The 27,696-nt window shown below is 43.5% G+C and overlaps 1 protein-coding gene across 4 annotated transcripts in view; it reads right to left on the bottom strand.

Annotated features, from left to right (window-relative positions):
• Positions 1 to 27,696, bottom strand: part of GALNTL6 (polypeptide N-acetylgalactosaminyltransferase like 6) — a 474,855-nt gene that overhangs the window by 44,608 nt on the left and 402,551 nt on the right. For all 4 annotated transcript variants that reach the window (XM_081208891.1, XM_081208894.1, XM_081208893.1 and 1 more), the window contains exon 8: positions 7,249 to 7,366. In XM_081208891.1, coding sequence (XP_081065017.1) covers positions 7,249 to 7,366 — 118 coding nt within the window. The remainder of the gene's footprint in view (positions 1 to 7,248; positions 7,367 to 27,696) is intronic.

Below are 27,696 nucleotides of genomic sequence, written 5' to 3' on the forward strand. Positions count from 1 at the left end.
TTAGCAGGCAGCTCTGCAGGGCCACCGGGAGCGGGGCGGAGCTTCTCCCCCGGCTCCCGGTGGCCGGGCAGAGCTGCGCTGGTCCCAGGAGCGCAGGCAGCTCTGCAGGGCCACCGGGAGCGGGGCGGAGCTTCTCCCCCGGCTCCCGGTGGCCGGGCAGAGCTGCGCTGGTCCCAGGAGCGCAGGCAGCTCTGCAGGGCCACCGGGAGCGGGGCGGAGCTTCTCCCCCAGCTCCCGGTGGCCGGGCAGAGCTGCGCTGGTCCCAGGAGCGCAGGCAGCTCTGCAGGGCCACCGGGAGCGGGGCGGAGCTTCTCCCCCGGCTCCCGGTGGCCGGGCAGAGCTGCGCTGGTCCCAGGAGCGCAGGCAGCTCTGCAGGGCCACCGGGAGCGGGGCGGAGCTTCTCCCCCGGCTCCCGGTGGCCGGGCAGAGCTGCGCTGGTCCCAGGAGCGCAGGCAGCTCTGCACGGCCACCGGGAGCAGGGCGGAGCTTCTCCCCCGGTTCCCGGTGGCCGGGCAGAGCTGCGCTGGTCCCAGGAGCGCAGGCAGCTGTGCACGGCCACCGGGAGCGGGGCGGAGCTTCTCCCCCGGCTCCCGGTGGCCGGGCAGAGCTGCGCTGGTCCCAGGAGCGCAGGCAGCTCTGCAGGGCCACCGGGAGCGGGGCGGAGCTTCTCCCCAGGCTCCCGGTGGCCGGGCAGAGCTGCGCTGGTCCCGGGATTGCAGGCAGCTCTGCACAACCCTCGGAGCCGGTCTCCCGAGGGTTGCGCAGAGCTTCCTGAAGCCTGGAGAGCGAGAGGGGTCGGTACGCACCGACCCCCCTCGCTCTCCAGGCTTCAGCGAAAGCCTGCATTCGCCCCATAAGACGCAGGCACATTTCCCCTTCATTTTTGGAGGGGAAAAAGTGCGTCTTATGGGGCGAAAAATACGGTATATTTAAGTGGCAGAAAGAGGGAGGGGCTACGGCAATCTCGCCTGTCATTGAATGCAATGTGTTTTGACTATACACGATTTTAGCTTTAGGCTCTATCCCTGGAACGTAACCCCCAAATAAGTTGCAGGCTGACTGTATCTCATTTCATATTTTTTTTTAGTATTTCATTGTCCTTTAAATCTTCATGCATTAGCTGAATGCCAGATTAGGTGAGACAATGGAGATCTATAAGACAGGCTGTTCCATATGAAGGACCAAGGGAGTGGGGAACAGTTGGTTGTCCATTTTGAAAAACAGAAAATGGGCAGGGTTAAGCACTCACATAACCTTCTCTTCTCGTCTGTTTCGAGACACAGCATCTCAGCACCCTGAGTCCTTAGGCTTCTTCATAAACATTGTCACTACCTTGTTACATGCATCTGTGTCTAATATAGCTCCTCTACCACCCCACCCAAGGCTCCCATTAATAAATCCTCTTAGGCTAGCCACAGAATTAAGTTGTTTACTTAATTGCAAATCTTCGCCCTCTCCATCCCTTTTCAAAAGTGTGTTCTGAGCTTCTCTCCAAACAAAAATAGAGAAGTTTGCTAAAAAAAATCTTATTTGGTATGGTTAGCATGCATATTAATAGCTCAAGGAGTCTTTTAGTACTTCTGCCTTATCTTTGCGCACTGTGGAATTAGCATATCAAACCTCTGCTTCTCTTACATATGTAAAAAAGTTGGTCTTCAGCAGCAGCTTCCTGCTGTTGTTACTTTAAAGCTGTACCGCAAACATATTTAGCCTGGATGTTTCAATCAGCCTTTTAAGCAAGATTATTTCAGGAAGAGACTTTTAGGAAGATTTTACTTAGCTGAAAAAGATGCATTTGGCCATTGATAAAAGTAGGGTGTAGTTTGTAATCTTGCAATTAGTCACTGCAAAATGCACCCCAGGGGTGGTGAAGTGGATGCAGTGTTGGACTGGATTCAGAAGTGGTCCACTCTCCACAGGCCATTTTGACAGGCAGGCCACTGAAGTCATGTACTTTTTTTGTTTTTGTTAATCTACTCTGCAAACACTTTTCCATCCCAAAATGGGAAAGTTGTAATTCCTTTTCAGTTTGTGTTCTTCAAAGCCAGTGCTATTTTCTCTAGAAAAAGAGGTATCAGAACTCACCATGAACACCTCCCTCATTCTCTTAGAATGGCAATGGCACCCATCTGAGAGGTGCCAGAACTGAGTTCCAGCTGGGGAAAAAAAAGCCCTGTTCAAAGCATGTTTTTGTCCATAGCTCAACACAGTCCAAACTTACTTTCTAAGTTTGATGGCCATATTACGTGCAGATAATGAACATGCATGAAGTCTGATCTGACCCAAAACTGTAAGGATGTGAGCAGTGAGCCAGAAAGTCCCCAACTGAAATTGCATGTGCAATACCCTAAAAACAAGTCCTTGTCCTTCAATCTCTAATTTACAATATGGAAATTATGCTGGCCCACCTTGCAAGGCTGTTGTTAGGATAGAGACTTGGAAGATTCAATGTTTGAAGGGGCAGTGGGCAACGTGCCCTCTGGTGAGCTGTAGCGACAGCAGCACTCCCAAAGCATCTGTGAGCTGCCATTTTAAATCCCCATAATGCCCCAAAGTGCATGACCTTGTGTCAATCCAGGGCACTGGGGAAATTAGAATGGTGACTGTCAGAACCACCCACCTGATATGAGGGGGCCAGGAGCTGGTTCAATAAGTGCAATATAAATGCTAAACATTACTATCCCTTTTTACCTATACAGAAGGCTCTGGTCACTAGACTCTGTTTTCTTCTACTCCACCCCTGAGCAGTCTACAGAAAAAGATGGTTTGCACACAACACTAAACCAAACCATGACTTAGCACAGATGCACGAAGCTTCCTACAGAAGTGATCACAGCTGCTTTGCTCCTGCTCTGCTCCTGCTCCACTGCTGTGAGCAGCTAAGCCATGGTTTGGCTTAGCATGATGGCCCAGGCTTGTGGTTTGTTTCACTCCAGACAAACCTCATGCTGTACCCAAGGGTTGTTCCTGGGTTTACAGCTTGTGGTTTGTCTGGAGTAGACAAACCATGAGCTCAGGTTGGACAGCACACTTAAGACAAACCTTCTTCTTCTTTGGCGATCACTCGTAGCCAAGTAAGATTGTCTTCCATAAACACAGTTTTAACAGTGAGTCCGTAAGTGACTGTGGAGGCCAATTCTGGATCCACACGTCCTTCCATGGTGGGGACATAGGTTTCCGGATGGGAGTTGATCACGGTGAGGGTTTGCCAAGCGTGCCTTCCTCTTATCACGTTTCTCCATTTCGTCCTGAGTTCAAGAGTCTTCAAAGCCTATGACGCCTTTGGTAAAGGCTGTTCTCCAATTGGAGCGCTTGCAGGCCAGTGTTTTACAGTTGTCAGTGTTTATACTACATTTTTTTTAGATTTGCCTTGAGACAGTCTTTCAACCTCTTTTGTTGACCACCAGCATTACACTTTCCATTTTTAAGTTCAGGATAGAGTAGTTGCTTTGGAAGACGATAATCAGGCATCTGCACAACATGACCAGTCCAACAAAGTTGATGTTGAAGAATCATTGCTTTGACACTGGTGATATTTGCTTCTTCCAATACACTGGCATTAGTTCGCCTGTGATTAGTTCCCAAGTGATGCGTAATTTTTTTTGGAGACACCGTTGATGGAATATTTTGAGGAATTGGAGATGGCGTTTATAAGTGGTCCATGTTTTTCAAGCATACAGCAAGACTGGTAGTACAATAGCTTTGTAAACAAGCATTTGGGTTTCCCTGTGAATGTCCCCATCCTCAAACACTCTGCACTTCAATCGGGAGAAAGCCGCACTTGCAGAACTCAAGCGATGCTGGACTTAGGCATCAATGTCGGCCCTTGTGGAAAGATAACTGCTCAGGTAGGAGAAGTGATCGACATTTTCCAACGTTACACCACTGAGTTGGATTTGTGGTGCTGCAGAGGGGTTGTTTTGTGCTTGTTGGTGCAGCACTTTGGTTTTTTGGATGCTGAGCAATAGGCCAAGCTTTTCATAAGCTTCTGCAGAGATATTTAGGATGGTTTGGAGGTCATCCTCTGAGTGTGCACACACTATGTTGTCTTGGCTTAGCTCTCAGTGGTGGTGCAGCAGCAGGACCACAGGTGCAGCACTGTAGCTGCCATCTCTGGGAACTCTCATGAGATGATGCTAAGCCATGGCTCCATTTTATTTCACTTCCACACCCCATTACTTTGCCCCATCAATAGCATCCCCACCTCAAATGCTTTTTTTCTGCATGCACTTTCTACAGAGCTCCTCCCTACATTCACACACACACACACACACACACACACACACACACACCTCAGAGTAAGTTCCTATTTCTTCAAGGCAAATGCTACAAAAGGCTGTTGACATCTTGTTCAAAATATATTCATGCAGAAGGATGTGGACCCTTAGGTCAACTCATGGTAATGAGATGAATGAAGAGATATGGCTGAAATGAGGGCCCAGCATAACACAGCCCTCTCCAAAGAATCTGTCACTTGAACAAAACAGGTTGGGACTATTTAGTATCCGAGCTTCCAGTATGGTTGCCATGGTTTCTGCACAGAGAGCAATGGACTGCCTTGCAATTATATTCCTTCCAATGACAAATAACAGGGGAATAGGAAATGGGATAATACAATCTTTAGGCCTCCTGTCAGAACTGTGAGATGCAAGAGGCAGCATTCATTTATCTCTGAAACACCCTAACAACAGAGAGTGCAAACTGATGTACTCTAAACAAAATGTCCATTGGTTTAGCTTGTAGGCTCCTCTTGTCTTTCAGCTTTTGTTTTCTCTAAGTATGGAATTGATTCGAAATTACGTGACACCAGTTCAGTTCACATGGGTCACTTTGATTCTGCTGAAAACACCCTCAAATCCACTTGGGCAATCTGGAGAAGAGGCATCCCCAACAGCTTCTGTGCAATTCATTCAGTGCACATGCTTGAATTCAGTGTGTGCACGCAACATGTTTGTAAAGGAAAGTCTTCTTTAAGGCCCCTTTGATGCTTGAATAAGGAGAATAAGGAGTTTTGCAACAAAGCCAATCAATGACTGACACATTAAATTTATTCAGTGGTAAACACAGAGCAGGCATCATGGAGGATTAAATCAGACTAGGCAATGACTTGGAGCTAAATGCAAGTGCTACTTTCAGAAAAAAGTTGTAGTAACAACATCTTACAGTACGAGAAGGCCAGGTGTGAGCACCATCAAGACCTGAACTTTTCGAGGGGCGCAGGAAGACAGTAACAACATCAAGCACACTGCCTACTACATAATTAACAAAGCACGTGGAACCTTGGTTGTTGAACGCTTCGGAACCCGAACAATTCGGAATCCAAACGCTGACAACCCGGAAGTGAATGCTTCCGTTTTCGAACGCACCTCGGAAGTCGAATGACTTCTGAGGTGTGTTTCTCCATTTTTGAAAAGCAATTTGCCAGCCGGCAATTGCGCCTCAGTTGTCAAATGTTTTGGAAGTTGAACGGTCTTCCATAACAGATTATGTTTGACAACCGAGGTTCCGCTGTAATTCTATATGACACTTTCAAATGTGAAACAACTGAACTGACCTTGTACACTTTCCAAATGCATCTAGCTTGCTTAATAGAACAGTCACATTCTTTTGCCTTGGCAACTTTCTGCCTTACGAGAGACTCAAAGGATGCTTAAGTGTATATGCTTAAGTGTAAATCAGCATGCACAAGTCAAGGGCTATAGCTAAGAAGAAAGGTCCATTTTGCTCAGTATTGTTGACACCGATTGGCAGTGGGTCTCTGGGAATCTTTCCCAGCCCTGTCTTGAGATGCCAGGGATTGAACCTGGGACCTAAATATAATTTTCAAATATATTTTATTGTTTGGTTGTGTCTGTGGTGCTTTAGTTGCCTTGTGAGCTGTCTTGGATTCACTGGGCGCAGAAAGGCAGAATAGAAATTGTGACATAAATGAATGTCAGAAAGACTGAAATGTACTGCTGTAAAACACAAAAGGCTGCCTTATACTAGATTATACTATTCGTCCGTCATACCCAGTATTATTCACTCGCATGGCCTAAACAGATGTGTACTTAAATTCCTAGCAGGCATCTATGTGTCTTGGTTTTCCTTATGTAATTCCAGGTGTGGGGGAGCCAAATAATTATGGTATAGGCAGCTGGAAGGGTTTCTTACTGCCCTGCTGAGATCAGAATGGAGATCTCCCCTCCAGGCTAGGTTTTCCTTTAGCAGCTTTGGCAATTCTGCAACTCTTCCTTGGGTCCAGCCATTTCTAGCTATGACTGCACATAGGTAAGTTGCCCATATTGCCTACATGCACAACGTATCTGGGCAATGGATATTATATGGAGGCAAGTGTGTAATTTTTCAAAATGTGGCTCGGTAGAGAGGAGTCACATTGTAGTGATTACATTGTAAATGTTGTCATTTTGGTTTTTTGTGTGCTGAAAATGGAGTTTATGTTATAGAGCAATACTTAGAAGGAATATCCCAGGAGCCAAAAGGCTAATCACACGCCCAAAACTAGATGTGGCCCAACTTAAAAACAAAACAATAAACAACCACCCAAAAAGCCTTGAGAGGTTGTTAGTTTGAGCAAAGCAACAGAGGCGAATGGGGTAGATAGCTATTAACAGATGCTGCTGCTACTACAACTACTCCAAAGTTATTACCCAGTGTTTCTTCCAAGTAATTTAAGGCAATTACTTTCAAGAAGCTCAAGGTCAGTTTGCCCCCAGCCTTCCCCAGGTTATACTCACAGCAATCCTGTAAGATATGTTAGGCTAAAATGTAGTCAATGCTCAAGGTCATTCTAAAAGTTCATGGCTGAGTGGGACTTTGGATCTGGGTCACTCCAGGCCCGCTCTGACATGCTAACCCTGGGGCAGCCAACACAGCGTCCTGAAGGACTACAACTCCCATCAGCCCCTGCCAAGATGGCCAATGATCAGGGATGGTGGGAGCTGTAGTCCAACAATGTCCGGAAGGTACTACTGTATGTGTGTCTTCTCATATGGGAAAGCAGCTTGGAAGGGATCACTGTGAACAGAAAAACTCCTGGAGGGTAAAGGGCTAAGCAGCACTCTGCTCCTCTACTCTTCCGCTAAAACTTCCAGCCTCCTGTGACTACTTTTGGTTGAAGGAGGGGGGGAAGTCAGTATACAAATACACTTGACTACATCTCATTTCGTTTGAGTTTTAGAGATATAGTGCATGCCTCGTACCATACAAAAGCAGCGTGTACCATGAAGAAACATTTTGACTGCTTACCTTGAAGGAAATTTCATACTGCTCCCCTCCCCAGATTTCTAAACCTGGATCGTAGCCACCGAGATCCCAAAACCACTTTCTGTTAACAGCGAACAGACCTCCAGCCATAACAGGGGATCTGACGAAGGAATATAACAAACTGTCAATGGCAGGCATCATCATGGCATGCTTGAAAAGCTGAAATGACTGGCAAAATGTGCTTGATGGAGACAGATACTGTGGGAGTTACCAGCATGTTATGTGACAAGGGTGCCCTTCAGATGCTGCTGGATTCCAGTTTCCACCATCCTTGACCACTCTAGCTGGGGCTGATGGGAACTGGAGTCCAAAAGGATTTGGAGGGCACCACACTGGCTGTCCTTGGTACATGGTGTGGTTCTCATGAGCATAAAACTGGGGAATGGGAATCTCAACCATGAAAGAGAACACAATGTTTCTCCAAGCAAAAACACATGGAGTGACAATGTTAGTTGTACGCAGTTGTAAACCCACTGAAAACAATGCACAAGTATCTAGTCTGGGTATGATTTAGCTGCCTATTACCCATAGTATGCAAAGCCCATTCAGACAAAGCTCTTGCAGCCAAACATAGATAGAGTGTTTAATGGTCTCATGTCATATTGTCAATGGAATATGAACGGGGTTTCACCTTTACAGTATTGATGTTTCCAAATATATGAACACATTGAGTGGCATTTTAGTGAATGGTTTCGCCAAGATTTTGACCTTGCATTCCTAACTCTAGCTAAAGTAAGCAAGTTGTATTTTTTGTTAAAACAATGCCCTTGAGCCTCAACATAATAAACACAATTATTGTGCCTGTTTTGTACGCAGATGAGCTTGTAGCCTTCAGTACAACCCCTAGTTCTCATGCTTGATGGAAACTCAGCCTGTACCTAACCCAAAGTATGTGCGACTGAAACAATCACATATTCCTTCCCAGTTTACAACTGATTGCTAATAATGCCCTCAATCCAGCTAAGGTTCTCACTTGAAACCAAGGGGAAAAGTGGCTTGCCAGCAATTCAAGGCTCATTGCTTCCAGTGGCATTTAGTTATACTGAACTTTAGCTGGATTGGGGTCAGTGTGTTGGTTACCCTTTTTCAGCGGCGTCATTCATTCCTTTCCATCTACTTTTCACAATGGCTATGAAACACAATAAATAATGGAATCCCCGCAAAATTGCATCCTGAATTGATTACTCACTTCAATTAGTTTCAATTCAAGACGTGCCCATGTTCAGAACACTATTTATTTTACTTTATTTGTTTTACAGATTTATAAACTGCTTCATAGACAGAGGTCATTGAAGTGGTATACAACATGATAAAATGAGATAAAGTATAAGAATTATTCTAAAAACAATAAAAACCATTTCTACAAGCTCTAAAACAATAAAAACCATTCCTACGAAGTCCACAGCAAACGTTGGGTGGAATTCAGAGTAGATTTTTCTTTCATTGAAAACATTTCTGCTTGCTTGGCAGAGCAATCTCCCCTATTCTCCCCTGCATGCTGTTCTGGGTGCTTTCTTGATCCTTCAGAAGGGATTTTGAGGAGTCGTGGAGGGCACACAGTGGGAAGAGTGGGGCAGCCCTGTTGCATTAGAGTCCTAACTCTGATTTCCACTAGTGGAGTAGATGAGTTGGATCCATCCCAATAAAAGCATTTTTATAGATGTATAACAAGTGTTTCATAAATGGCTGGGCCACAACTTTTAAAATAAACAGTAGGTGCCTAAACATCAATATGATTTCAGAGGGCTGGAGCTGCAACGCTAAAAGCCCAGTTGTAATAAAAAGTAAGCTCATCTCTGGGGCATGTGGTACTCTCAGCAGTGTCCCACCTGAGGAACACAGTTGCTTTATGGGGCAAGGGGCTCTTTTAGGTAACCTGATTCCCTGTTTAGGGCTTTAAATGCTAACAGCAAACCAAACCAAACCAAACCAATAAAACAAAAAACTGCATCCAGTAGCCCATTTGCAGTCACTACAGCTCCTTTGGCAGAAGTATTATATGGTGCCCATGGTATACCACCCCCCTGGTAAACAACTTAGCTATTGCATCCTACACTAGCTGCAGCTTTTGGGTTAAGCCCTAAAGAAACCCTACATAGAGCATATTTCAGTAATGTAGTATTGACATCACCAAAACCACAGGGCATCCCCTCAGTGCTACTCTCTGGAATTGCCTAGTATTTATCTGGAACATGTCACAAACCACAGAAAACCGAGCCTTACATAAAGTGTGTGCATGTAGACATTTGTAGGTGTGACACATGGTACAGTGGACAGAGCTAGGAGTGGGGAGACCCGGGTTCAAATCCTCATTCAGCCATGAAACTCCCTGAGTGATCCTAGCCCAAGCTCCAGCTCTGGTCTGACCTATGTTGCAGGGAGGTGATGGAGATAGAAAGGAACGCCTGTGCCACAGTGAACTCCTTGGAGAAAAGGTTGAATAAAAAGCTAAATAAACAAATAGTGCGCACACATATACCGTGTGGCCATCAAATTTCACAGGTATGTGGAAATAGCTGCCTCTGGTCCTGTAGGGAAATTCCAATTAGTTAAGATTATGGGAAAGGCTTCCATAGTTCAGGTGGACTAGAAAGAGCCAAATGAACGTTTTGCCTCTGGAAGCGTACAGGAATTTGTGGCAGGAGGACAAAAAGAAAAGGGGCCCCGTCTTCATTGTCTGTTGCCCTTGGGTGTCATGAAAGATCAGGCTGGAATGATAATACAATGCCAAAGTACAACAGTCAGTTACATTTAATGTTTGAAAAGGAACAAACATAAAAGCTACTAGTTAACGAGAGAGCCTGGGAGTGATTTTTCATCATCCCGACATCCCCTTAAGATTAAAGTTCCACTGCCAAATACAAGCAAGGCCAGCAATATTCTGGCCAGGCGATCAATCTTTAGTTGCAGGATGCCACCCCCGCTCCCTTACTGCATTACAGGCCTTTAAAAAAGAAAGAAAGATGATCATAACTAAGCAAATCCTACCAATATTTTAAAGAAAATTAACTCAGAAGACAGGTAGAGGGGGCTTAATACCCAGTTATAACAATCTCTACCCCTCACTCCAGAGGACAAGCAACTCTTTCAAAGGACTATCTGCCCTGCCCAGGGGTTTTCTTTTGCTTCGTTTAGGATTATAGATGGCTCATTACAATTTCATGAGCAATTCTTAAAGATGCAGAAAGTCTTTGATAGCCTTTGCTGAAAATGGATCCCTGCAGGTAGATCAATACCCAGATATCTTATCCTTCTTCTCCCATAAGAACGCTCTTTGAAAGTAATTCAAGCACAGATAAAGTATACACACATACACACACCTGTTAAATTTCTATAATTTCCACACTGGATCCATGTTTGCTTTACCTTCTGCCTCTGAAAATGTTCAAGTTTCTGATATGCATCTGATCAACACAAGCAAGAAGTTCTGAATCATGAGTCAAACACAAAGTGAGAAAGGCATGATGCCTGATGAAACCTCTTACAGTTTATATTTATATAAAGTTTATATGTGAACGTTGTAAGGGCAACTCACGTCCAGATTTCAAAGGAACACCGTGGAGATGTGGTACAATACCTTACACAGGAGGTTTCTTGTTCTAAGGAGTAGGATTATTCTAAAACAAGTCATTTACAAGTCCCTATAGTGTTCTAAAAGCAAAAGAACACCTGATGATCAAACCTCATATCTAAGCAGTCAGGAATGATGGGTGCTTGAGAGAATCACCTACTAAACTGACCTGTGCTCTTAGGAATTTGACAATGGCTGTTCAAGGAACCTACATTGCTTTATTGACAGTGATGGTTCCCTAGGCCAGTGGTGGGGAATCCTTTTCAGTCCAAGATCCACATTCAGTTTGGACAACATGGGCACATGCCAATAGCGGGTGGGATTCGGTGCAAAAGTGGGTGGAGCAGGAGAAGTGAGTCTTACTGTTGTACAGCATTTTTTAATTTAAAAAATCAGACTCTAGTCAGGCGTTTCTGACACCCACCCACATTTTTCCATCCATGCAACCAACAGACATGATCACAGTTTAAGAGCATATTTCAGGAAGGCATGGAGCAGGGCCATGGAGAGGCGTGGCCCAGTGAGGGGTGTGGTCTTGGGGCCAGACAGAGAAGCCTAGAGGGCAGTATTTGGTCTTTGAGTTTGAAGCGTCTCACCCCTGCCAGCGGCAAAACTGCCAGTGACAGAGCAAAGCTGTGGGGAGGAGCCCCTCTGTCCTGATTTTTCATCACCAGGAGCTTCCCTGTAACTGGCAGTCAGAGGAATGACAGCCTTCTCTTCCAGTTATTTGTCTAATCCTCTTTTGAAGCTATCTACTTTGGTGGCTATGACTGGCTCCTGTGGGAGCGAGTTCCATAGTTTAGCTATGTGCAGTGTTAGGAACTACTTTCTTTTATTTGTCCTGAATCTGGTGTTATGAGAGAGGAAGAAAGGAAGGAAACATTTTCTCTATTTTCTCCATGCCATGGCAGACCCTATTTTCCAGGGACGTCCCTGATTTAGAGAAGCTGTCCTAGTTTCTGATTTGATCCCAGTATCCCACCTTTCCTTAGGAGGTCCCTATTTTCATTGGAGCAATGTTGAAAGGTATGGAGTTACCTGACCCCCAAGCTGTTTGAAGGCAATCCTGTATAGGGATGGTGTTTTTTTTTAAAAAAATATATTTTAATGTTTTATTATGTTTTTATATATGTTGGAAGCTGCCCAGAGTTACTGGGGCAACCCAGTAAGATTTATATTTATAAATAGTAAAATTATCATTATGGAATGGGACGTCCCTATTTTCATCTGAGAAATGTTGGAGGGTATGCCGTGCATACTTTTCTAAACTATTAAGCCACCTCTTACTCGCCTTTTCTTGAAACTAAAAAGTCCCATATGCTGCAAATTTTCTTCATAGTCTCTCTTTGATCATTTTTGGTTGCTCTTTTCTGAATATCAGCTGCAGCGCTCAAGTTACCTGACACTGCACATATTAGCAGATTGCCTGCTTTGATCTTGTAACAAAGTTAACTGCAACTAGAGGGATGCAAAAGGGTTAATCCCAGTCCCAAAGACTACTTCTTACTCAAATAAAGTAAAGCTTGATCAACCCACTCTTTTTTATCAGAGGAATTCCACAGTACAGCACACACTCTCACACAGAGCCAGCCTGCCTTTTCTCCAGACACTCTCGAACCTGCACACGGTGACACTGATTCAAGCTGACAAGGGCCTCACACTTTGCTAAGTGGATGAGACACACAGTTAATGATCTGGCCTGTGATCTGCCACGGAGCAGAGAAACTGGGTGAATATTGTCCCTTTGATCAGTAATACAGTCAGGGACTGCAAAGGCACTCCTTTCCCACTTATTTGCCCCAGTCCACGCCGGTGGCACATGGGAATAAAAGATAAATGTTCATATTTCATTTACTCCGAAGTCTCTGGAGATTAATACAGCCGTCAGAAGCAATTATTTGGTGGCAAGGATGAAGACCAAAGCTCACGCCGCGCCATGTCTCAGCTACACAAAAGCATTGCCAGCCGGTTATCGCTGGGTAGCAAAGTCCCAGAAAATGCTGTAATTAGGTTGTGGGAAAGGCAGCCGCCCGGGTGAAATGAGAAGGCAACTAGGTGGCCCAAAGTAATTTGGCTTCCTGACATGTGCTCTTACCTCCATCCTTCCTATTTTATTAGCGCTCTATAATATACCGTTACGCTCTTATGGAAGGTAATGGGGAGGCAGGCACTTAACTGTAATGAAATTAGATTCCTCCTCCTTTGCACCAGAGGCACAATGACATTTTCTTGTAAAAGCCGTGAAAGCAGTTTTTAAAAATGGAAGTGACAGAAAAAACACTGGCACCCACTTCCTGGCAGAGGATGAAGGAGCTGAAAGCTGATGAGGTTGAGCACTTTATTGTCTCGCGTTAGCTCCCGCTCTTCACCCAAAGTCACGACAAAGATGGGCAGGCAGTGCTCTCGACACCCAAGGAAATGAACCTTCCTCTTTTATCACCCCACAAAGAGAGATTGTTTCCACATTCCCACTAAATTTAAAAAAAAGGGGGGGTCGGTTTAGTAATAAAAACGGAATGAAAGTCGTCTCTCTATATTTACACAGCCTCATTTGGCGGGATGTGGAATGAGATGGAAATGAGCCTTTCTAAGAGCATGCGTTATGAGAGAGAGCAAGGAAGGGTGGCACAGGATCAACACTATGATACCTGGCATGTGAATCCCTCTGAATAATAAGACCCGGGGTTTGGTGATACTGCTGAAGTACTATTTTCATTAGTACTTTCTATGATTTGTACAGAACAGCCTGACCCAAAATTTGTTGCATAGCAGCAGTAGAGAAACCAGTCAGGTACTGGACTACCAGCACTGGCCGTTTCTTGGTTGGTCCTGGGAGGTGGCTCTGCTCCCAGATGACAAGGCAGAAGCATCCAGCAGTATGGCTTTGCACCTACAAGGGGCATTACACAAACAGATCCCTCCAAGGGAAGGGTAAGCAGGCATACGAAATGTAAGGCACAGCAATACCTAGTAGGGACAGGTCAATCTGTCCATTCCAGTTTCTGTTTTTTTCAAGTTTATCCCATTCCGGAGCGAATGATATTGGAGTTTTTCCAAGATGGCGAACGGCACTTAGTCAGCGTGAGTGTGAGCTCCCTGATTTATTTTTTAACATTGTTTTAATGAGCATAGAAACCTTTTAACCTTTTAACTTTTAACTTTAGTTTTTAGTTTTTAGTTTTTAGTCTTAGTTTTAAATTAGTGAGTAGGAGGACGCCTTTTTCTATCGGGGAGACAACCATTAACCTTTAACCTTGAAACTGGGGCGGTTGCATGAAGAGAGAAATGACTAAGCAACTATACAGCCCTGCTTGTGGGAGAGGAACTGGGAAACGTACCAGAGATTCCAGAGATATAGACGACACAGAGGAACTGAGATGCCTGCCTCTTGCTAAACAATCAAAAATTAGCGAATCTGAAGGTACAAAGGATATTTTTAATATCCCGGTTTCAAACTCTTTCACACTGCTAGCAGAGATGAATGACGAGGAAACCAGTGTGAAAGGACCTTTTGATAACCTGCCTACTAAACCTTCAAGCAATAATAATACTGGCATCCACTCGAATGTTTGCACTAGAGCCCGTGAAAGCTGCATTGATGAGATACTATTTGAACACTCATCTACTTTAGACCTGGTTGCTAGAACAGTGGACTATATCTTTAAATACATAAAAGACATCCGAGGATCCTTGGAGAAGATTATCTCGCTGGTATCCCTAACAGGTAAAGACAGTTCCCCTGATGTACCACCTGAGATGAAGCCCTTACAAATGCCCAGAGCACCCGTTTTACCTCATACCTCCTGTATAATTCCTCAAGCTGCTGGCAATCAGAAAAGTGAGCAAGGTGAGCAAAATAAGAAGGAACAACAGTCTGCACCTCCTCACAAACTGCTCCTGCAAGCTACCAAAATCTGCCTAACGGTTTGCCCCTTTAGAGGCAAGGTAATAAACTGGCATTATAAGAGTGATATAAGGAGACACCTAGCGGAGCTCCTGAGGGTAATCCCTAGCTCTGTTGACCTGAGGCATATTGATCATATTAGCAGCAGACCTCAGAGGCAGAGAGTGCTGCTCTCCTTTAAAACCAAAAAGCTCCCTGCACTTATTATGTCCTCAAGAAGCCTTCTAATTAACTATGGAATCCTTGCTACAAGAGTCTTTACCAATACCAAGATCTGCCCCCTCTTACCAAACTGCTTGTTCAAAAAGAAAGCAGATAAGTCTGAGGGTCCGCCAACTGCCACGACCCCAACTCCCCTGGCCGCAGATCTAATCAGCTGGATTGACACCCCCCTGCCTCCACTGACAAAGGCTATACATCTGGAGAATTCTACGGAGCGTGAGTTACTTCTATCCTACTCCCAATTGCCCATTCCCACATCGGTTTGCAAACTTTGAAAATAAATCCTCATGAAAATTCATCATATTTGTGTCTGCATTTCTTCTAATAGCTATTCACGTTTACAAGCAATTTTACTTTCCACATTACTTGCACTACTCTACGGATTTTTCTGCACACTTTCTTCTGACATCTATATCTATATCTAATCTATATCTATATCTATATCTATATCATGTATATATCTATCTATCATCTATCTAGCTATCCAGGGTTTTTTAAATTTACTGTAGAACAGCATTGCAAAATTCAGGCAAGTGTGAATTTTGAAGAATAGCCTTGTTTCAGTTTGTGGATTGATTCAGGAGATATGAATTGGCCAGATTTGCATTGTGAATGGAACAACGCCCACCCAATCCCATTCTCTCCCTGGCTTAATTGCATCTGGTAAACCTCAGATCAAGTTGTGGTCCTTTACTAATGCTGGCATCACAAAATGAAGACACAGCAGTGACATCAACAGCTTGATACCTGATGTATCTCAGTATCCTTGAATTCTAGTTAAACGGAAATGCAACGTTATCCGAAATGTGTATGTGTGAGGTGTGGACAAACGTACCCTTCTTAACTGAACAATTTTTCTGTTTCCTAGCAACAATCAGAGCTGATTTCTGAAAGCATTCTGTGGTGTAAATATTTGTGGTGGATTCAAGACAACTGAATCTTTAAAATTATGAATAAAGTTGAGAGGAAAGCCCAGGACTTTCGGGTTAGCGCCTCCGGCAATGGCGGATTTCCTCTGATCGGGAGGAATCCGCTTCGTGGGAATTAGAGTTTGGACCGCCACGGCGAGACGGAGACCCACCAAAAACCACAGGCGGGAGAAGCCTGTGGACGTGGGATTCGGCTGGCACCTTTTGCGCCTCCCCTACTCACGGGGAAACCCGGTTTCGGGGATCCGGAGCGACGTGGGGTGAGCGGCGCGGTGCTTCGAATCGACTACTCTTTTCACGAAGCGAAGCCGCATTGCTGTTGCCGGAGAGCGCTGACTTTTTCCTGTGGACAATTGGACTTTAAACAACTACCCGTGAGTAGAACGGAAAATTGGATTATGAAACATCTTAATTTGGCACCGAAGCGGGAAGGTCTAAACAGGAAGTCTGCCTTCCGCTTTTGTAAATAGACTGAAGCAAAGACATTGCAAGTTAAAGTCTGGAAAGTCATTTGTAAAGGACTAAATTTCCATCAGCTAAAACTACCAAACCCCCCTTGGAAGCAGGAGAAGAGGGGGGAAATTTTAGACTGCATAAACCTGCAGGAGAGAGAGTAAAGAAAGACAAATTTCCACCGTCTTGAACCTGGGAACGGGGTGTCAGAGACAGACGCTTTGGGGAAGTTCATTGACTGTGAATAAAACGTTCTTTGACAGATAGTTAAAAAAGAGAAACATATTGACTCCAATGTTTCCTTTTGCATTTAAAAGGAACAAAATATCTGAAAAATGAAAGGAATTTTGTTGCTGGATCTGCTTTTAAAAAGATGGATACAAACAGAAATTGTTTCCTCTAGAGGGAGCTTGTGAAACTGTTGCTGGAGTCGATCTGGGGAATTCTACAGCTGTAGAGATTAAGATCGTGAGAACCAGACATTGACCTTGAACAAGAATGTGCCCAGAAGAAGCCTTAGTGCTTGCTTTTTGCAAGACAAGCGCTTTACTGGAACAGCTACATGAGAAGATGGATTTGATGACTGTTGCAGTTAGCAATTTTTGACAAAGTGAATACCTATATAGAAACCACTCAGGAACCAACCCAGGAATTTGCTTTGACAGGGCAAGTTGTGCAGAAGACAAAGGAGGAGGTTGTTGCTGAACCTCAAGTAATAGAAATGGAGAGAGCCGCGGCCTTGCAGGAACATAAGTATTTGTTTCTGACGACTGAACCTGGAGAAAGCCAGATTTGGAGAGATGGAGTACTGTTTGGTTTGGAGATGGGAAGTTGGATAGATCCCCCTATGCAGGGATGTTTTGACCTTTGGGATCTGGTTTCGGGCCAGGGGGAGTTTGGAGTTGTGGGGGCCCTTAACCTTGGAGGGACTTTGAAACATGCCTTCAAATATTTTTTGGATTTCAGTGCTGACTATGGAGAATGGGCTGACCGGTCGAGAAGGGATAAAGACATTGTCAAGTTGGAGTCTCCCCGAGATCTACCCCTCAGTGAGAAAGGAAGGAAATTAAGAATAAGATCAGCAGAAGACAAAGTAAAGTGCAGGTATAAACAGGAAGAAGACCTGCAGAAGGGACATGGAAAAGACTTAAGAGCCTCGGATAGAAGGTCACCAGGTTGATGGACTAGATGGAAGGGATAGAAAGGACTGACAAAACCCGAGACCAGGAAGAAGAGACGATGGATGAAGACTGGAAGAAAGTTTAAAAATTCATTTAGAGAATTATTGTAAAATTAATGAGTGTTAGAAAAAATGTTGGAATGAAACTATTTGGCTTTAGTAGAAATGCTAAAAGGAATTATGTATAAATAAGTTTTAAGTTTTAAGCTTTAGGGCTTTTTATGGTAAGATAAGGTTAAAATAAATTAAGGTAATTTAATGACAGAATATAGTGAAAGATGGAAAGGATTTGCTGAGATAATTAGTAACTAGAATACAAAAAAGGGAGGTGTGAGGAGGTCAATGAAACAAGTTAACGAAAGATAAAGATTTGGGAATATTGGATTTGTTTTTAAATTTTTTGTTTGCTTTTGTTTTTGGTTTGGATGTATTATGTATTATATGTTTTGTTTTGTGTTTTTTGTTTGTTTTTTTCTTTTTATTGACTTATATTGTTTAATTCCTTTTTTGTCTATCTTTTTTCCTCTTCCTTTTTTTCTCTGTAATTTTAAATTCTCAATAAATATCATTTTAAAAAAAAAGAAAAAAGAGAGGAAAGCCCAGATCAGATGTCCTATCCAGGGTGAATGGAGAAACATGATGGGACTGAGATTCATGTCCAGCTGAAAGTCTGCATAGACCTTACGCATATACAACCGCATATGGAAAATACATTATCTCTATGACCAGGAACTGTTTTGCTGGAGTTCACAGTGAGATGTATTCATGTAAGTATCATTAGGCAGACATTCAACTGATTGCACACAGGCTGGGATGGTGCCTGCATTCACTCATCATGCCTACCAGTAGAATGGGACCAAGAAATGTTTAGGCGTTTAAGGGCAAGATTGAAGGGTGACACCAGTTATTCTCAAGTTTATGATCATTTCCTCTAGTCCACATTTCATTTTCTGATAAGAATATAAGATGGTGCCATGCCAAAGGAAGAATCTTAAGGCTGCATGTATGATTCCCACATTTATGTTTTCTCAGCAATAATGGAATCAGATCAGCCTTTGAAGACAACAACTCACATGGAATAACCCAGTTTGGCTCTTCAGTATGTACTTATTGGACTTATGCATAAACTTGTTCATGGTCGAATATTGTTGATTTAATTGAGTGTTCAAAGGATTATCTCACATTAGTCATGATATGCAGGAATAGATATTCTAAAATTATATGCTGTCTTTCAACCCTAAAAAAAGCCACCCAGGCATCTCACATAAAAGCAGTAGAAATACATTAAAACCGTGGAGCGTTATAATCGAGATGTGGAAAATATGGAAACAACAAGGAGAAGCAGGACTAAGATGTGGAGATTTGCTTCAGAGATCCAGACAGTGGGGAGGTCCAAAAAATTAATAAATATAATTTGGATTATAATTTGGTCTTTTTTATTTTAGTTTTTTTATTTGAAGTATTATGATTGAATAGATTAATTGGATGTTTCTTATTGGAAAATCAATAAAAATGATTTTTTTTTAAAAAAAAAGAAATACATTAAAACTCAACGTACCTTCTAGATGTTGGACTTCAGCTCCCATTATCCCTGGTAGGGCTTATTGGAGCTGAAATCCAACAACATCTGGAAGTTTCAAGTTTGAGGAAGATCATTCCCCATCCCAAGCTAAAAGCTAGGTGAATTTGTCAAAAGTCTTTAACTTTTTTTGAAAAAGCATTTAAGAAAGGCACCATACAAAAGCCTTTAAGATCATGGTGCAGAGGCCAGCATTTTAAGAAACAAAAAGCACACTTCTTCAACCTGGTGGCCTTCAGATGTTTGGAACCACAACCCTCCACCAAACCCGGTCAGTGCAGCTTGGTACCAAGTGGGGGAAGGCTGAACTAACACAAGATACTGCTCTGTTGGTTTCTCTCAAGATATATTAGGCTGTAAACACAAACATCTCTATTAATGTTTTTTAAAAAAATTGCATGGATACAACGCAAGAATGGAGTAAAATATTTTTTTAAAAAAATTATGAATGGGATTAAGGAGTTCCAATGCAAAACACTCTCCACTAGGACTCAAGCTTTGACAAAAGCAATGCAGTCGAAACTAAGTTGTCTTTGGGGGTCAATTAAAGTGGACTCTCGACAAGCTCTTTCCATCTTTTATGACTACAGCGGTCCTGGAAGGGCAAGACCTTCGTTAGTTGGAAGACGCAGTGCTTCAGCAAAGAGCAATAGACGGAAAGAGATTGACTGCATTTCGCTGGAGAAAAATGAGTCTTGCAGAAGTCAGCATTCTGTCTCTGTCTGTTCTGTTCCCAGGAAAGAGACAACAACTACAAGCATATCTGACATAGCGTGCTCCATTTTAGTGATTTTTCTACCCTCGTACATCACCCTGTCAGCACCAATACCCTTTGGATACCCTTCCCTCCTTATCATTCTGGGAGTGGCACATAAACTTGCATTTCCCAAGGTGACAACTCTACACAGTTAAGAGCTCCCTGCGTAGAAATCTAAAATGAACGAGTCTCCCCTTCTCCCTGTGCCTCTGCTGAGAAATACATCTTGAGGCTTGATTTTAACATCTTGCTGCACTGGCAAGATTAGCAAGCAGAACCGTGGGGATTCAGTAGTCTCCCCTGCTTTAGGTTCCATTTTAGAGCTCAGATGAGAATACCTAGGGATCAAATTCTGGTAAACGTGATGAACACGGAAAGCATAAGTAAAAGGAAACAGCGAAAGCTCATTCAGTGCCATCTTCTGTAATCTGAGTTTACACTTCAGGTGGCATCTGAAAGCTACTAGATGGCCTGTTGTGAAACAAGAGAAAAATGATAAGCAGCAGCAAGCAACAGCAACAGACCCACTGTTTTTCTATTGAGTCAAGAGAATTAATAATGTAGATACCCTGTAGCCATGGAGCACCAGCTAGGAAGATTCCATACGTGACCCAGTAGCAAGACCTTCCAAAGCAAACGAGTTCAGAAAGGTAACATTCATTGTATCCGGGAAGGTGTGTGACACTGGGCCATGGACAGCAGCAAAGTGTGGTCAGCATCTGGGACAGAAGTGGGTAGGAAGTATGAAACAGATCAGCCCTGCTGCATCAGGCCAGTGACCCATCTAGACCAGCACCCTCATTTCACAGCGGTCAGCCAAATGCCTATGAGAAGTCGGCAAGCAGGACAGGAACATATCAGCACACTTCCTGCTTGTGATTCACAGGCAGGCTACCTCTGACAGGGGCAGAAGAATAGAGCCATCACAGCTAGTAGCCATTGATAGCTTTATTCTCCATGACTTTGTCTGATCAAAGGGTCAAGCCACAATATCAGAATGAATGACCAAAAATGATCAAAAGTTCAAGCCAGAAGTTCAGAGGTAGAGCTGTAGGTCTGAGTTACTATGAGGGCTGAGCCAAAAGATCAGATGCCAGCCCAGCCCAATCCAATCCACAATCACACATGTATTTTTTTATATAACTAAGCCAGGAGCCAGGTGCAGAGAGAAAGGGCTGGTCTGCCTTCAGATGAGAACTGATGGTGATTTGGCAAGGTTCCTATTCATATTTGTGACTCTTATACTGTTTCCTGCAAGAGCTGGCCAATGAAATCCAACTCTGCAGATGGAGCTTGCTTGTGAAACACAGAAGACCCAGATCTCTAGAGTGCTATGCTTCATTTGCTTCCCCTGGGTTTCCACCAGAGCTCTGAAGTGCTGAAACTCAGAGGTTGAGACTCCACTACACTGCCTGAAATCCAGAGACCCCTTCTCCAAGAGCCTGACAGTGTATTTGTGTGAGGAGGGGGAGAAGAGTGTGACTGCCATTCCCCGCCCCCCAACTTATCTGATTAAAAATCCCCCCTCTCTATACTTGTATTCTCTTACATACACAAGCACGCCTTCTGTAATGGTAATGGAAGTCAATATAGATGAGCTGAATGCCAAAGTCAAATCAGCTAAAGTATCAGTTTGAGGGCCGTTGATTTGAGAATGAGAAAAGTGGTAGAAAGTGAGACAAAGAATGGGTTGAGGGAGACAAATGCCCGTGAGATGAGCTCTATGGCGAGGGTTCTAGGCAGAACTAAACATTTCTAGGCAAGCTATAAAATAGTGAAGAAGAAGAAGAGTTTGGATTTGATATCCCGCTTTATCACTATCCGAAGGAATCTCAAAGCAGCTAACATTCTCCTTTCCCTTCCTCCCCCACAACAAACACTCTGTCAGGTGAGTGGGGCTGAGAGACTTCAGAGAAGTGGGACTGGCCCAAGGTCACCCAGCAGCTGCATGTGGAGGAGCGGGGAATTGAACCCAGTTCACCAGATTACGAGTCCACCGCTCTTAACCACTGCACCACACTGAGAAGAGGCAAGGGCCTTTCATAGAATGAAATAGGCATCCGGTCACATGAAGGTGCGCCCCCACCACTTTCAAGCGGTGAGGCTAATGTATCATTCATGACAACAGGCAATGCCATAGTGGATACTTTAAAGCCAACCACATAGCTCTCCCACATTTGCATGCAGTGGCTCACCATATGAATTGGGCAGCTAATGCATGCCTACCACAAGCCACCCACAAGTGTCTACACTGTGGAAATGTGCCAGTTTGATTGTCACAAGCCACTGCATAAGAAAATCTAATTGCATGGAACAGTTTCTATGTGGTTGCATTTAAAGTGGCTAGAGATGCTTGAAGAGTTTGATTTCTGTGAACACTGATGGGGAATAATCTGATCCGCACCTTGGGGATTAGTGTGTAGATCAGAAGGGAAATTATCCACTGGATTCAGCACTTTTACAATAAAGTTCTTAGCTCAAAAACAAGTACCAAGGTAAGTTAAAATCTGTACTTTAGGATAAAATACTTTTAGGAATGGACAAATTGAGAAGAAATATGTATTTTATGATTAAATATGTAAAATACAGATTTTTAAAAAGCGAATTAATATGGAAAAGATACTTATTCGCAAACACATACTTATTAATGCACGCATGTGAAATTGATGACTCAAACCCCCAGGTTCTTATCTGAGAGGGATTTTAACCCAGGTTTTTATGGAAGAATGGATCTTATCAATCTGGATAGCTGAAAATGAAAACATAGGCAGTTGCAGCATATTATATAATGCACTAAAGATCTGTCAGACATTCCATTTGTTTCCCAAGGTGTAAAAAAAATGTCAATTCCCAGGAACTTTCCATTTCTACTTGGATAATTCATCTTTGGAGTTTTTTCAAGTGCAGACAACAGTGTCCGTGCAATACACAATGCACATTGTTTCTAAAGATGAATAGGGCCTCTTATGTTTTTCTAAATTAAAAAATCATTATCACCCTGCTTATTGCAGCACTATTTAGATAAATATGATAAAAGAAATCATACATTGGAAGAGGCCTATTGCTAGACTAGCAAGGCAATTGAAATGGTACCACCCACACATGCTAAAATTACCCATATGCTTACTGGGCACTTCAGATTGGTATTTCGATTATTAATCTTAAAAATAACACTTTGTGAAATAAAAGCTTTTGCGGAGAGGCCAGCTCGGTAGGGTGGCTACAACTCAGAAGGTCTAATTGCTATACTGGGCTGCCTCCCCCTTGGATACATCCTCCTTTAATAAACTGTTTTAGTGATTTCTGAAAGCTCCATTCACACAAATCTATTCTAAATTATGTTCCTCGACTGTGTTAAATAGCTTAACAAATCACTGAAGGCTGTTCTTTATTAAGGAAAAAAAAGGTTGCTTTCTTAGTGAAATGCGTGGCAGTCTGGGGTGAGTTAATGACATTAGAAATATCTGCCCTTCAGGGAACATTTTTCAAACACCACCTACACGATGTCAGGGTTGATCATCACTTCAGCACACCGAATCTTATTTTGCCTCCATGTCTTAATGTGGTCCAACTGTACAGTGTCAACCATAATCAGGGGCATCTTGCCCATAGACATTAGTGACGTAGGGCACCAGGATTTTGGAGGGTGCCACAGGCTGAGTGTCCGGGAAGGAGAGTCAGGGCGCGCTCCCTTCCCCGCTCTGGGGCAGCCCTCTACTCTCCTCTCAGCTGCCCATTGGAGCACGCTGTGTCTGGCTCAGGGAAGCCCCTTTGGATCCTCTCCCGCAGGGGCTGCCTGGGTGCCTGGCGGGTGCAATTGGGGGTCATTGGGTGTAGAGCCATTCCCAGATGCCCGATTGCTTGCTCCTTTGTCCCCTCAAGACTCTGCCCCCTGACTCTCACAGCATCCTTGGAAGGTTTGCCGGCGTCCTGAGTGAGTAGCTGGAGGGAAGCGGGAGCAGCGACTCGACAGAGGGATTCCCACCCAGTCCCAGTCCCTTTGAGCCACTGGGAGCCAGCTAGGAGAGAGAGAGAGAGAGAGAGAGAGAGAGAGAGAGAGAGAGATATGGATGGGTGCTCCTAGTTGGCTCTCAGCTGGGGGGGGGGGTGGAGAGAGGGATGGGAGCTCCTAGCTGTCCCAGACTGAGTTACAATTCTAAATTTAAAATTTAAAACGGTTAACAATCAAAAGAATAGAGTGGGCCCTGAAAACACACATCTCAAAGGTGGAGAGGTTCATCTTCTTCATCTTTTGCCAAAAGCTGAATAGAGAAGAAGCCACATAACTGTGAGGAGGGAATTCCACAATTTAGGGGATTCCACAGGGAATACAATCTTCTGGGCCGCCACCGCCCCAAAAAATTCTGAGGGCTGTGAAACTCCCAAGAGCTTCCCCTCTACTGATCTTAACACCTGTTAGGTTCTGCACCTGTGAGGTCTTTCAGTTATGTGAGGCCTAAGTTATTTAGGGCTTAAAACACTAAAGTGAGTCCTATAAAGTGAGTACTATAAAATGCAGCTCTTAGAACAGTGCATATATGAAGGCCTGGAAGAAACCTGGAAAAATTGGAGGAAAAACAGGTTCCCCCCATTTCCCCCCAAGGCAGTCCATGAGAAAAATGACAAAAAGGAAAAGGAAGAGAAAAAGAAAATGATAGCAGTAGTTCAGAAAATGAGATAGAATAAACTGCATGTATATGTTGTGTCTTCTGTTTCTTTTTTTTTAAAGCACTACTCAAAGGGTAGACCTATGGAGCTTAAATATTGAGGTGGACTTTATTTGCTGTTGGTGCTTTATTTGCTGTTGGTCTTTTTATGTTGATGGTTTCTTGCTTTTTGCTCTCCTGGGCAGCCCTGTTGCCACTGCGGAGCGCTCCTTCAGCTGACCGGGTCTCGCCTGGTGAAGGGGGCCTGGGCTAGAGGGTGGTTTGGCAGGGCACATACCAAACTTTCTATGGGATGGCCGCCCCTGGAGCCCTTTCCAGTGACTGCCACAGAGAAGCCCATTTATCTATTTCCTGGAGTATTTTAATCATAGGATCACAGAACTAGACGGTTGGAAGGGACCCCTGAGGGTCCTCTAGACCAACCCCCTCCAGTGCAGGAATCACAGCACAAGCATCTCTTACTAAACAAGTTTGCTCCATCTTCCCCGTGAACAGCCCTTCAGATACAACAGAATAACAGAATCATTCACAGAGTTGGAAGGGAGCCACCGGGGTCATCTAGTCCAACCCCCTGCAATGCAGGAATCTTTTGCCCAAAATGGGGCTTGAAACCACAACCCTGAGATTAGGAGTCTCATGCTTTACTGACTGAGGTATATCTAAGTTCAGCATTTTTTTCTCATTTTGGTGCCAGGTTAAGCTATGCCATTTTGCTTGGGCAATTTAAGACCAGGAGTGACTTGTCAGATTTTGCCTGGCCCACATGCATCTGAGACTACAGAACATGGCCCGTAGGTTGTCTTGAACCCCATATATATATTCCTATGTAGTGGTAGAGCTGCTGCTTTGCATGCAGTAGATCGATCCCAGGTTCAATCTTCCAATATCTTCAGGTAGAGCTGGGAATGCTCCCTGTCTGAAACCCTCACCACTGCCAGTCACGGTGGACAATAAATTCAGCTTCCTGTGTTCCATAAGCCACTACTAGTATATCCTATCTGGTGCTTTAACAGAGAACTATCTCATATAATTTATGTAAGATGATCTTTTTTCTGTGTTTGTTTTCCTTTAATCTCTTGTGAAAGGAAAGCACCTCTGAACAATAATATGCTTTCCCTTGGATATGTTCCAGCTACTTCTGCAATCTGATATTGAGTGTGTACTTAAGAATTATTGTGGGTAAAAGGAACACAAGCAGAATTGGCTTGGATCACAGTGGGCAGTGCAACAAAAGCCCTGCTAGTGCTTAGAATGAAAAATCACACTGATCTGTCCTCTTTGTGCCAAAAAATGGCCTGAAGTGTTGCACTGCTATACCAGCTGACAATTCCTTCTGGATCTTTTGCTTCTGTTTAAAACAATGATGCTTCCTAATTCTGTTGTTTCTGTGCAGATCACATTATCTAGTTCTTGCTGCATAGCATCACTTGCTTATAGATTTCTTTCTCTTTTACACATGCATACATGAACACACACACCAGGTTAAGAAAAAAAACCAACCCCTTCCTGTCTGTTGCCAGATTTAGGCTTTAATTATAATTTCTGACTTTGCTCTGCTGTGAGCCTCTTGGATTGTTTTTATGAAAAAAGAACTGTTGGACTGGCTTTGCAGTCATTTAGATTTTTTTTTATTTAAAAAGATCTGAATTTAAAAAGAAATCAACATTGTTAAAAACAAGGTGTTACATAATAAGATAATCTGTCTTAAATCTGCAAAAAACAAGAAAAAACAAAATGTGGTGTTGTATATATAAGTGCATTGTTAATAAATGAGCAACTAAAAAAAGTATGTTTATGTTCCCTGATTTCTTTTCCCAAGCTGTGTAACATGGTGTCAGCTCCCTTAAAAAAGGTCAACAACTCTGGGGAACCTTTCCTAAGAAAGTCACCAATTTTGGGGTCCCCTCCTTAAAAAAGGTTGACAACTCTGGGAAACGGGGGAGGGATCTTTGCACCACAGCACCGGATATGCTTAAGACAGCCCTGACCATAATTATCAATGGGTATAAATAGCCTGTTTTAGTAGGCCAATGCATAGAGTTGGGCTTCTTGCTAGATATTTGCCTGACTTCCCAATCATATATGCATGCTATTCTTTCTACTCACTGGTAGTTTTTAGGCTTCCAGGGTTGAGGATGACAGGAGTGGAAGTAATGGAGAAGAGGACTACTGGAGATGTCCTTTTAGCATTAACACTGGCTTCCCCCTTTCATAAACTAAAGGTCCAGTAATGCGCTAAAGTTCCAAGCAGTGCATAAGGGAGCTTATCACCACTGTTTTACAAGTTTTAAAATAGGACAATAGATATCATGCATATATCTTCACAATCTCATTGAAGTTATTTAATATTAAATAAAATGGTGTATAATTGCAATTGTACTGTATTGTGAAAAATGCATGAACAAATGATGGCTTGTATTTTTTCCATGGCAAAGATAGGGTGGGCTAGCTTTTGTGACTGAGACACGGGTCTTTGGACAGAATTTCAGAACGTTTACTTATGTTCATGAAGCAGCCCACACCACTCGGAGTCACAAGTTGCTTTGCAACATAGGAGCCAACTCCTAGGGGCTGAGGTCCTTTGCCCCTCCAATAAAATATTAGAAGGGGCCGGGCCCCGCCAAAGTTGATGGACACTGCCATTCAAATGGTGTGAGAGTGCCACATCTTGTGATCGATTATGTGGGGCAGGGCTTACCTGGGCTCCCCCAATATTTTATTCAAGTTGGCACCCTGGCTTTGCAAGCAGACACAGATCCCTCTGGGTGTTGCCCAAGATGCAAGCAAAGCTGGAAACAGAGAGGGACAGAATTTATGTTGATTTTGAGCTGAAAAAGCTGGGTTTTGGCCAAGATCCTCTACCCCTGTCTTAATGGACCACAAATGGGCTGGTTTCACCTATCCATAATTTCTATCCAACTATTTTATGACATATGTGAAGTTTATATATCAGTATGTCGGCTGGAAGGACAGAAAACAGGCCTATAATGATTTTCAGCGTGCCACTTACAGCTGAGATGGGATCAGTCTCATTCATTGGTCCTGGAGAAAATGCTACTTCACCCTACATTCCACATAAGCAGGAAAACTAGTTCATGGAAGAGGTAGGCTAGTGGGTCTCACTGTAATGGGAAAATTAATAATGATTCATTCACACATGTTCTGTTT

This window comes from Podarcis bocagei, assembly GCF_964188305.1.
Source record: "Podarcis bocagei genome assembly, chromosome: 9".
NCBI classification, from domain to species: domain Eukaryota; kingdom Metazoa; phylum Chordata; class Lepidosauria; order Squamata; family Lacertidae; genus Podarcis; species Podarcis bocagei.